The 12,462-nt window shown below is 42.7% G+C and overlaps 1 protein-coding gene across 1 annotated transcript in view; it reads right to left on the reverse strand.

Annotated features, from left to right (window-relative positions):
• Positions 1 to 1,715: 1,715 nt before the first annotated feature.
• Positions 1,716 to 12,462, reverse strand: part of LOC310965720 (protein-glutamine gamma-glutamyltransferase E-like) — a 19,939-nt gene continuing 9,192 nt past the window's right edge. The window contains exons 6-15 of the mRNA XM_083939462.1: positions 12,442 to 12,462; positions 11,151 to 11,286; positions 9,693 to 9,796; positions 5,431 to 5,546; positions 5,195 to 5,321; positions 4,744 to 5,102; positions 4,449 to 4,623; positions 3,366 to 3,529; positions 3,075 to 3,208; positions 1,716 to 2,315 (exon numbers count right to left, since the gene is read on the reverse strand). The exon at positions 12,442 to 12,462 is cut by the window's right edge and continues 157 nt beyond it. Coding sequence (XP_083795588.1) covers positions 2,168 to 2,315; positions 3,075 to 3,208; positions 3,366 to 3,529; positions 4,449 to 4,623; positions 4,744 to 5,102; positions 5,195 to 5,321; positions 5,431 to 5,546; positions 9,693 to 9,796; positions 11,151 to 11,286; positions 12,442 to 12,462 — 1,484 coding nt within the window. The 3' untranslated portion in view covers positions 1,716 to 2,167. The remainder of the gene's footprint in view (positions 2,316 to 3,074; positions 3,209 to 3,365; positions 3,530 to 4,448; positions 4,624 to 4,743; positions 5,103 to 5,194; positions 5,322 to 5,430; positions 5,547 to 9,692; positions 9,797 to 11,150; positions 11,287 to 12,441) is intronic.

Below are 12,462 nucleotides of genomic sequence, written 5' to 3' on the forward strand. Positions count from 1 at the left end.
GAGCCGATGCTCCTTTGCGTTGAAAGGAGCCAGTTGAGGTGGTTCAGGATCATCTAGTAAGGGTGAACCCTGGGCGCCTCCCTAGGGAGGTGTTCCAGGACCGTCCTGGGAGGAGGCCTCGGTGAAGACCCAGGACCAGGTGGAGAGATTAGATCTCCACGCTGGCCTGGGAACGCCTCAGGATTCCCCAGTTAGAGCTGGTTAATGTGGCGCGGGAAAGGGAAGTTTGGGGACCCCTGCTAAAGCCGCTGCCCCCGCGACCCGACCCCGGATAAGCGGTTGAAGATGATATGAAACTGGTTTGCGTTCCATTTCTCCCACAACAGTGAACACATCATGAGACCGAGAACGGTTGTAGGTTTCTATTTTTGATGAGAGGGAAAATCTCGGTTTGCAAATATTGCGTTATTACAGTTTGCTGTTTAAAATCTAACGCAAAACTGCTGTTTCATCTGCCTTTGATTGAATTGGTTTATTTCTTCTGCACTTTTCTCATTTATTAATTTTGGGACACTGTCTGATTGTACTAACACTGTTTGCTTTCAATTATTTTTGCTGATTTTCTGCATTTTTTGCAGTATTGTGAAGTGGGCATCTGTGGCTATATTAAGTAACTGCTAGTGCAAGCACTGTCGCCTCACATCGAGAGGGTTCCTGGTTTGAATCCCAGCTGGGGCCCTTCTGTGTGGAGTTTGCATGTTGTCCCCGTGTCTGCGTGGGTTTTCTCCGGGTTCTCCGGTTTCCTCCCACAGTCCAAAGACGTGCAGGTGTTCGGTTCATTGATGACTCTAAAATCACCCGTAGGTGTGAACGGTTGTCTGTCTCTGTTCGTCTCTATGTGTCCTGCGATAGACTGGCGTCCTGTCCAGGGTGTACCCCACCTCACGCCTGATGTCAACTGGATTCGGCTCCCAAGTGTTATTCGGAATACAGACACTGTCCCCATATTTAAGAGTAAACTTAAAACTTTCCTCTTTGATAAAGCTTACAGCTAGGGCTTACGAGCCCTTAGCTATGTTGTTATTATTAAGCTAATCTTGTTCTGCTTAACTCTGCTGCTATAGGTCTAGTCCTGATCCTCTGAGCTTCTCTCCTCTCTGTCTGTATCATTCATGTCTCATCAATGCATGTTACTAATTCAACTTCTTCTCCAGAGTTGTTTGTGCTTTGTCGTCTCGCAGGTCTCTGCTGATGGTGGTGGTGCCTGCTGCCGTGGTCCTGCATGACGCTTCCTGCTGCTGTTATAATCTATAACATTAGCTGTGCTTGTTTCTGCTATTCTGCTGTATTAATAAGTCATATTCACATTACTATAGATATTATTATAGTTACTGGAAGTGTGTCTGTCTCTGTCTTTGTGTCTGTCTTTGTCTCTCTCTGTCCATCTGTCCGTCTTTTCTCTCTCTCTCTCTCTACTTCTCTTCCTCTCTCCGGTGCAGACAGATGTGCGTCCTCCACAGAGCTGGGTCTGTCTGACGTTCCTGTCTGTTATAGTGAAGGTCTTCGTTGCCACCGTACTCTACGGGGGAATTGTTGGGTCTCTGTAAATCATAAATAAGTCATAGAGTGTGGTCTTTACCTACTCTGTAAAGTGTCCTGAGATAACTGTTGTTATGATTTGGCACTGTAAATAAAATTGAATTGAATTGAATTGAATTGTGATAAACACATTTATTGTCATTATCACAGTAGTGTGATTACATACAGATCTGTAGCATCACTATCAAACACACAAAGGTCACATGCCTTTCAAAACCATTTCATTTGCGTGTTTCCAACATATTCAATAAAGCCATACAAATATGCAAATAAAGGTACAGTCCGTACAGTTCATTTTACACAGTGTTGAGTGAGTTTACAACAGTTTACTGTCTGTGCATCAGGTTTAGCTGCATTTTCTGAGTTTGTAGAGCTGGTATCTGAAGTCCCCAACAGTCTCAATGTACTGTAAACGCAGTTCTCCCCACTCCCCCCACATATTTAACATGACACAGTAGTAGGAGTCGCAGCACCAGGAAATAGCACATAACGCAGTTCAGCAAGAAACCTTGCGCCCATACTTGACTGAGAAAAACAACGTTAATGCTCCTTTTTTTTATGAAAATCACTGAAAGACGTCATAAAGAAACATTATCTGACATGTTTTTCCGAGTAAATGTCAGTGACGCTACGGCTTGACCGTGACAGCGCAGCTACCCTTGATGTCTCTGAAGGTGGAGCAGTCGAAGTCGGCCACGAGAGTCTTCTTACCCAACTTGTAGGGAACAATGTAGAACTTGACACGTATCTGTACGTTTGGCTTCATATCTGGAAGGCTGTGGGGAACACGGACAGTCAGACGTTAAAACAATCTCTAGAGTGGACGCATGTAATCGAGTTTGCAGGGTATCAAACCGCCAAACCTTTCGGTGCCAATTAAAGTGTGTTTATAGCACCAATACATTAAATGTCACCAAACACCAAAAGCTCACATCATCAGACTCATAATGTTGTTTTCTTATTCTTTGATCAGATGATTTATTACTTTTAATCATGTTTATAAAATACTTTTACAAAAAATACATAAAATAAAATGGGGCGGCACGGTGGGGTAGTGGTTAGAACTTTTGCCTCACAGCAATCAGAACACACACACACACAAACACACACATACATACAGTATATACACACACACACACATACACACACACCCGGACACACACACACACATACACAGAAACACACACACACAAACACACACATACATATATACACACACACACACACACACATACAAACACAGACACACACACACACACATACACACAAACGCACACACACACACATACAAACACAGACACACACACACATACACACAAACGCACACACACACACACACACACACATACACACACACACACACACACACATATATACACACACACATACAAACACAGACACAGACACACACACACACATACACACAAACGCACACACACACACACATACGCACACACGCACACACACATACGCACACACGCACACACACACACACACACACACACACACGCACACACACACACACACACACTCACTTGATTTCAAGCTCCTCTTTCAACAGGCCACTTCCAGAAAGAGTCAGAGTGCACCCCGTCAGCTTCTCCTTAACCGGGTTCAGGAAAACCACCTCCCCTTTTACCGCACGGTTCAGTCTGCCTTTACCGAAAACCTGAAACACACACACACACACACACATTTTAACAAACAAATCAAACACACTCAGTCAGGCAACCAAACAGAAACCTCTGAAACAACATTAGCCATCATGCATCAGGACTCTCTCGTCTCGATGGATTCGACTTTAGAGTCCGAGGTTTTCTACTGACCTCGACGGTGATGGGAGGGTCAAGCAGCACAATGTCATCCTCAGCCAGGTATGTCAAGTCTGGCCTCTCTTTGTCTGTGACCAAGGCCGACATCTTAATGTTGTCAGACTCCACCATGTGTTTATGGTAGGCCAAGAATGGGATCCGGATAGGGATGAACAGATCTCCAAGACACAGAGGAAGAGATGACAGATTTAAAGTCGGCTCACAACAAATTCCCACGAAAACATATAACTCTGCTGGTATCTAGGGCGCACTCACACTGTCCTTCCGCACGGTGCCCCGGGCTTTAGAGTACTTATCCCCCCCTCCCTCTCCTTCCGCGCCCCAGGCCCGTTTGTACTCACACTGCCTGGGTCTCACGCAAATGCTTCTTGCCTGTCCATACGTCATCATGCCGTAACACGTCACACGCATTTATGACGTCATCGCGATGTGTCGCTTTGTTTACAAATCTTTCCATAGACCTCTGAGTTTTTGTGCGTCTTGTCGACTGTTTTTGGATATTTTCAATCTGAGAGAGGTGGGCTTTTGTAGAGCGCGTTTGCACATGTACGAGCACGAGCATGCGCACGTGTACTAGCACGAGCACGAGGCCTACGTTGGTTCTGACGTCATTTCCTGTGCGCCTGTTCGGACATAGAAAAAAGAAGGAGGGACCATGCGCGGACATTCAAAACAATGGCGGTGAAAGGTTCACGTTGGTGTGATGCGGAGGTGGAGTGTTTACTGCAGATTTGGTCGATGTAAATATTCAAAAACAGTCGACAAGACGCACAAAAACTCTGAGGTCTATGGAAGGATTTGTAAACAAAGCGACGCATCGCAATGACGTCAATCAATGCGTGTGACGTGTTACGGCGTGATGACGTATGGACAGGTAAGAAGCATTTGTGCGAGGCCCAGGTAGTGTGAGTACAAACGGGCCTGGCCTGCGAGGGGAGAGGGAGGGGGGGACAAGTACCCTAAAGCCCGGGGCGCGGTGCGGAAGGACAGTGTGAGTGCGCCCTTAGATATCCACCTCTAAAATTCAACAGCGACACTTTCCAGATAAAAAGAAAACACAAACAGAAGAATATTCACCTGTCTCAGGGTGCAGTACATATTCCAGCACTATTTTCTGGATGTTCACAGCTGGTGAGCCGTTGTACAGCATGGTCTGGATGCTGATGTTGATGGACAGCGACCTGGCTGCACTGCTCTTGCTCTGCAGCACCAGCTTCACTCTAACATCCTTACCGTTGGTCGGTGGGGTCACCTGTAGCACCACACAATGAGAGGGCCGAGACATTACTATTATACACTTACTGAAACAAATATTTTTAGTTTAATAGAAATATAGAAATAACAAACACCCTGTTCAATAGCTCAGACGCACCTCTTCAAAATGCATAACCACTGGCAGTGGTAGAGATGGAGAGGGGACAACTGGGGTAACTACATTCGTACTTCCACCGGTCTCATTCCTCTCATCGTTCGTGTCCATCCCTCTTCCCTCTCCTACCGCCTCCGCCTCCTCTCCGGTCATGATCACCTCCTCCGTCTCTTCACTCTCATCTGCGTCCTCCTCTGCGTCCTCTGCCTCCTCCTCTCCAACCTCTACGTTCTCCCCCTCCTCCTCATTCTCGTCACTTTCATCCTCCTCCTCCTCCTCCTCCTCTAGCTTTTCATCCTCATCAACTACGGAGTAGTCTCTGGTGAGGGCGTATTTAAAGACAGACCTCTCCTTTTCGGTTCCTGTAAATTCAGTAATTTAGTACATTTGCAGAGCCACAATTGCACAGCATGCACAGCTGTTTGTGTGTGACCTGTTCGTCAGGTGAACCCACCCTCTCTGTGTTTGTAGCTGTCAGTGATGTTCAGCCTCTTGTTGGAGCCGACAGACTTGGTGGAGATATTATGCCCGACTTTCGCAGTTTCAGAGAAGATATTAACTTTTGAACCATCAGCTTTGACCTGACAGGACACAAAAACACAGACAACCGATAGATTTGATAGTTATTTTTTATACTTAATACACTAAATGGGAGGGTGATGAGATTAGGCTCAAATTCTGCTCACTGACCAGCCAGTCAATACAGTCGGCGTTGACCTCAGCGAAGGCAAATGGGACGTCATATTTGAGATCAGTCTGTCCTTTAAGAATGGCCTTGACTGGGGCTGGACCGCAGCAGTAAACACCTACAGAAGAGGGATGAAGTCATGTAATAAAGAAACAAACTTCTCAACTGACAATAGAGCTTTTATCACAGCGGTGTCTTGTATAATTTGACTGAATCAATATATGAGGCGGCAGTAGCTCAGTCCATAGGTGACTTGGCTGGGTTGCTAGTTCGAATCCCTGTGTGGACCATGAATGGAGTGTGGACTGGTGGCTGGAGAGGTGCCAGTTCATCTCCTGGGCACTGCCGAGGTCCTGTTGAGCAAGGCACCAAACCCGCAACGGCTCGGGACGCTGGTCACTGGCAGCCCCCTCGCTCTGACATCGCTCTATTGGTTGCATGTGTATAGGTCCTGTATGTGCATGTGTGTGTATTTTGGGCCTGTGCGTGTGTAACATGATTAATAATAGAGTGAAAATTGAATTTCCCCATTGCGGGACAAATAAATAAATTCTTCTTCTTCTTCTTCTTCTTCAAAATGTCTTACTTTGGTGCGATCTGGTGGCTGCATTAAGAACGATGCTTTGAAAGCAACTGAGATTGTTTCATTTTCATACCAAAAATAAGGTGCCATCGTAATTTGCTGCAATCAGATAAAAAGTCTAAACATAGTAACTAGGGCGCCACTAAGTGCCCACAACATTGAAGCAGAATATTTACGCAGATAATAAGATGTGAATTTTGGAAATGATCACATATTTCCATAATCTTCAATACAAATTGACTTATACAGATGAAAATTTTGCACCGAGCATATATGACACCATTGAGGCTGCATAAAATGAACCCAGATACATCTGACTTATGTTGGCACTGTGGTGAGAGAGGATCTCTGATACACAACTCTGGGCTGGAGTGCAAAATATCTTATGTCCAATCCTAAGTGTGGATGCATCTATTTGCCCAGAAGTGTGTCGGTTGGGCCTGAAACTGGACGGAGTAGAATCCAAAGTATTGCGGTACCTGTTATCTTGTGTTTCTGTAAAAAGGATCATTCTGATGAACTGGAAAATCACTGGCTAAAGGATGTTATAGATCTGATAACGATGGAGCAAGCAGCCGTTCCCCTGCTTGAATCCTACAGGGATCATGGTCTAAACCAGGCATCTCCAATCCTGCTCCTGGAGGGCCGCTGCCCTGCATGTTTTAGGTTTCTCCCTGCACCAACATGCCTGAATCTAATGCTCTGTTTGTTATCAAGCAGTTGAAGCTCATCACAGGTTTGAAAATCATTAGACTCAGGTGTGTTTCAGCAGAGAGAGACATAAAACATGCAAGGCAGCGGCCCTCCAGGAGCAGGAATGGAGACGCCTGGTCTAAACAATTTATGCACTTCTGTTCGGGATTATGTAGAGGAGAGAGAAAAGCATTAGGCTCTGTATTCTCCTTCCCCCCTTCTTCCTTGAGAAGAATGAAACTTTGATTTAATACTCATCAAGAAATAAATGAATACCTTTTTGAAACGTAATTGATTTGTGCTTCTTGACGCATGTGCTGTTATTGTTGTGTTTGTATTGTTTTATGTCTCAGTCTTGTTTAATGCTATGTTATGTTAAACCATAAAATGTAAATAAAACAAATAAAATAAAAAAAGTTATAGGTTATGAAACGATAGTGGTGAACCCATGCAAGGTGCAGTTACAAAACTTTACAATTGTGTAGTAAAGATCAAAATGAAGACCGAGTTCAGAGATGGGTGTGGTGCAGGGAAAAGGGCGCCAGAAGTAGGGGGGTAGAAAATAGGCCCAACGTCCGATTTGGCTTCACAGCTGGTGTGATCCCATGACCAGATGGTGTTTAGTTTTTATGATTTTTTAAAATTTTGGATACAAAAATTTGGAGTCGAAATGGGACAGCTCTTCAATTCGATCCAGAACTAAAGGTCATTAGAGCGGGAAAGAAAAGTGTGTCTCAGTTGAAGTTTATGGAGATACCCTCTCCACCAGCTGCTGACTTCCAGCAGAAGCACCTTCAGCCACAGACTCATTCTCCCCCGGTGTAACACTGAACGCCGGAGGAAGTCTTTCCTTCCTGTGGCCATCAAACTTTATAATTCATCTCCCCCCGGTCAGGTAAGGAACAGTGGAGACACTGTATCCTGAGAAAATGTCACTTTGTAACTTTATACCATCACTGCATCACTTTATATCACTTTATATCATCACTGCACCACTTTATTCAGTTGTATTGTAACTTACTTCAGTAAGAAAGGCTGCTACACTTCACTGCACTTTCCTGTAACTAACTTACTTCAGTAAGAAAGGCTGCTACACTTCACTGCACTTTCCTGTAACTAACTTACTTCAGTAAGAAAGGCTGCTACACTTCACTTTACTGTAACTTACTTCAGTAAGAAATGCTGCTACACTTCACTGTACTTTACTGTAACTAACTTACTTCAGTAAGAAAGGCTGCTACACTTCACTGTACTTTACTGTAACTAACTTACTTCAGTAAGAAATGCTGCTACACTTCACTGTACTTTACTGTAACTAACTTACTTCAGTAAGAAATGCTGCTACACTTCACTGTACTTTACTGTAACTAACTTACTTCAGTAAGAAATGCTGCTACACTTCACTGTACTTTACTGTAACTAACTTACTTCAGTAAGAAAGGCTGCTACACTTCACTGTACTTTACTGTAACTAACTTACTTCAGTAAGAAATGCTGCTACACTTTACTGTACTTCACTGTAACTAACTTACTTCAGTAAGAAAGGCTGCTACACTTCACTGTACTTTACTGTAACTAACTTACTTCAGTAAGAAATGCTGCTACACTTCACTGCACTTTACTGTAACTAACTTACTTCAGTAAGAAAGGCTGCTACACTTCACTGTACTTTACTGTAACTAACTTACTTCAGTAAGAAATGCTGCTACACTTCACTGCACTTTACTGTAACTAACTTACTTCAGTAAGAAAGGCTGCTACACTCCACTGTACTTTACTGTAACTAACTTACTTCAGTAAGAAAGGCTGCTACACTTCACTTTACTGTAACTAACTTACTTCAGTAAGAAAGGCTGCTACACTTCACTGTACTTTACTGTAACTTACTTCAGTAAGAAAGGCTGCTACACTTCACTTTACTGTAACTAACTTACTTCAGTAAGAAATGCTGCTACACTTCACTGTACTTTACTGTAACTTACTTCAGTAAGAAATGCTGCTACACTTCACTGTACTTTACTGTAACTTACTTCAGTAAGAAAGGCTGCTACACTTCACTGTACTTCACTGTAACTAACTTACTTCAGTAAGAAAGGATGCTACACTTAACTGTACTTTACTGTAACTAACTTACTTCAGTAAGAAAGGCTGCTACACTTCACTTTACTGTAACTAACTTACTTCAGTAAGAAAGGCTGCTACACTTCACTGTACTTTACTGTAACTTACTTCAGTAAGAAATGCTGCTACACTTCACTGCACTTTACTGTAACTAACTTACTTCAGTAAGAAAGGCTGCTACACTTCACTTCACTTTACTGTAACTGACTTACTTCAGTAAGAAAGGCTGCTACACTTCACTTCACTTTACTGTAACTAACTTACTTCAGTAAGAAATGCTGCTACACTTCACTGCACTTTACTGTAACTTACTTCAGTAAGAAAGGCTGCTACACTTCACTGTACTTTACTGTAACTAACTTACTTCAGTAAGAAAGGCTGCTACACTTCACTTCACTGCACTGTAACTTACTTACTTCAGTAAGAAAGGCTGCTACACTTCACTGTACTTTACTGTAACTAACTTACTTCAGTAAGAAAGGCTGCTACACTTCACTGTACTTTACTGTAACTTAGTTCTGTAGGAAATGCTGCTACACTTTTAACACTGTTATAACTCATCGCTCCTTTTCACTTATTTAGTTTGTACTTGTTTTATTTCAATATGCTGCTAAACTGCACGCTGCGTATTGTTGTATATTGTATAAACCTACGCTTAACCACAATGTCTGTTGCACTCTGTCTAACTTAGTTTATTGTCTGTTTTATTTTACGTTAGTTTTATTTTGATTTGATTGAAGTTTTTATGCTTATTGTCACTCTGACCCTTTCCTGTCTTTGTATTGAAACTGTTGCACCAATTTCCCTCGGGATAAATAAATAAAGCTTCTTGAATCTTGAATCTTGGATAAACAAGAGAGCCTGTACCGTCGCTCTTCTCCTGCGGTGTTGGATCCAGAACTTGCCAGCCGTCATAATCGCCCTCCAGGTCTGGCCTCTTCATCCACGCCTCCACCCACACGTGATAGTTCCTAAAACACAAAACAAAATTCAAATTCTGCAACAGTGCAGTTAATCTGAAACACAACAGCAAAGAACTGTAATCAGCACTAATATTCTTTAAAGATAGCTCCCGGTAATAACGAACTGGCAAGGAAAAGGTTCAGAAATAGCATTTTGCCTGAAGCTTAATGGGACACTTAAAGTCTGAACTGCAGACAACGATGGCATTATTTACTGGCAGATCAACATCTTAGAGGGTGAGTCACCACTTAAACCTGTTGACCTGGTAATTCATTGTTTAGTCAGTTCACAAAAATATTTACTGTTTGCGTGTCAAGTGGCTTGAATCCATTTTTTCAACGGATCGCATGACTACTTTTATGTGAAAACCAACGGAGAATGATCAACCAAGCCCTGTTTTGGTTCACTATCACCGCCGCCTTTATCATTTACAGTGACTCAGCATGGCGTGTGAATATTATATCAGCAGAGAGCCTTCTGTGCCACTCAAAATCTTGCATTTTTTGCATCAACTTTGACGTTTAGTCTCCAGAAAAGCGCCGTATAAGTACAGTCTACATGTTTGCAAGGACTGACAGTGGGCCCCTCGGCGAGGACATGTAACACGCCCCCCACCCTGTCCCCTAACAAATTCAAGTCCACTTTAAGTCGTTTTGTAGTCATTTTGTGTCTCTTAGTGGTCATTTTACATCTATTTTTTGTTGTTTTGTATGTCTTTGTTATTGTTTTGCATCTATTTTCAGTAATTTTGTATATTTTTGTGGTCATTTTACATCTATTTTTAGTCGATTGAGGTGTCCTTGTTGTCTTTTTGTTCCTCTTTGTGGTCATTTTACATCCATTTTTAGTTGTTTTGTATGTCTTTGTTATTGTTTTGCATCTATTTTTAGTAATTTTGTATATTTTTGTGGTCATTTTACATCTATTTTTAGTTGGTTGATGTGTCTTTGTCGTGTTTTTGTTTCTCTTTGTGGTCGTTTTGCATCCCTAAGTCCTTTTGTTTATACTTGTGCTCATTAAGCATTTCCTTGTGATCAGGCTGTGGGTTTTTTTCAGAATTTTGTTAAGGGGAACTGACCTTATGGACCCCTGGGCCCCTGGGCATGTGCCCGGTAGGCCCGTTCAGTAATCCATCCATGAGGTGAATAATTTATTATTATTATTATAATTATTGAATATTATCTTTGAAGAAAGGACGATTCTAATGTGATACTTGAGTCAGATGATAGATCAATGCATTGAATATAAGGAAACAGGGACAACCATGGAAGTTGATGAAGGTAAGATGGACGAAAATGTTAAAATGAACTTTCACTTTCACTGTAGCACTGCGTGTACCACAGTGCCGCCTCTTAAACTCACCAAATACTGTCAAGGCTTGGCTTCTGTCTGACTCCGTAGTCGGCGTGGTACACATCAATGGTCAGACTCTCGTTGTTGTCGTGGGCTGATTGGTAGTTGGATACCACACGGCAGGGGATGCCCAGCAGGCGCATCACTGGAACCAAACACAAGATTTGAGTCTGAATCTGAAGCTAAATGTTTCCCTAGCTTGCTCGAATTATATGAAGCATTCGGCTAACTGTAAAACAGTTTTCTTTTTGTTTTGTTGTATCTTTGCATCATGGTGTTGAAACCATGTGAAAAGAAATCTTATTTATTGTCACAAAGGGTCAGACTTAAAGGGAGAGTTCTGATTTCCGTGTCTGTTCTCCGGCCTGCTCATCCAAACTGGGGGCAGGCCAACCGCCATCTACCGTAGATAAAACACTGACAATGGAAAAGTAGGTAGACTGTCCCTTTAAATACAAATCACCAGCAGGTTTAAACACCTTTGGATCTGACCTCACTGAAGCTAACTAAGGTTCAACAGCATTCCTCATTTAACCACAGAGGAGGAGTTAATGCTACTAATGCTACTACACTTTGAAGTCAGCTATATTTGGCAGCGACACACAAAAGTGATGCAACTGTTATTAAAAGGCTTAAGCTACGCTGCAGAAATCCCCCAACATGCGTGATCAATGCCAACATGATGAGTCAGATGGTATGTTTTACTGTTGTATTGCTCTATTGTTAGTCATATTCTAACGTCAATAACTAACGGGAATACCCGTAGCATATTAGCAATATTCCTACTTATTTGTTGGTTGCATAGACAAACAATCAAATTAGGAGAGCAGGGTGAGACACTTCATAACTAACACATGTATTAAGGGCTGCAACTAAAGATGATTATCCATTAAATTGTCAGGCTGTTTATTATCTTATTTGTTTAGTTTACAAATTGTTAGAAAATAGAGAAAACTGCCCGATGTGACCTATTTAAATCACTCGTTGGACAGCTTGACCTGCTCCCTTAAAGTGAAGCTAAACCTCTGGATCGTTCCCTGGTGGCTGGCTGCAGTACAGGTCCAAGTCCCACCCCCTCTTTGTTAGCGGATGGAACATGAGCTAAACTAAAAGCTAAAAGTACAGGTAAAATGCAATTTTTTCTGTCATTTAAGGTAGTTCTTATCACGTTGATGTTTGTTTAAGTGTTGTTGTTGACTGGTGATAGGTTTGGGGTGGGGGTGGGGGGGGGGGGGGGCATGGTGTGGGGGCTGGACTTCAATATCGTCCGATCACTACAGCGCAGACCTGCATATGTTACCTGAGCACATGACACCGGCGA

Source organism: Echiichthys vipera (assembly GCF_963691815.1).
Source record: "Echiichthys vipera genome assembly, chromosome: X".
Lineage (NCBI taxonomy): Eukaryota > Metazoa > Chordata > Actinopteri > Perciformes > Trachinidae > Echiichthys > Echiichthys vipera.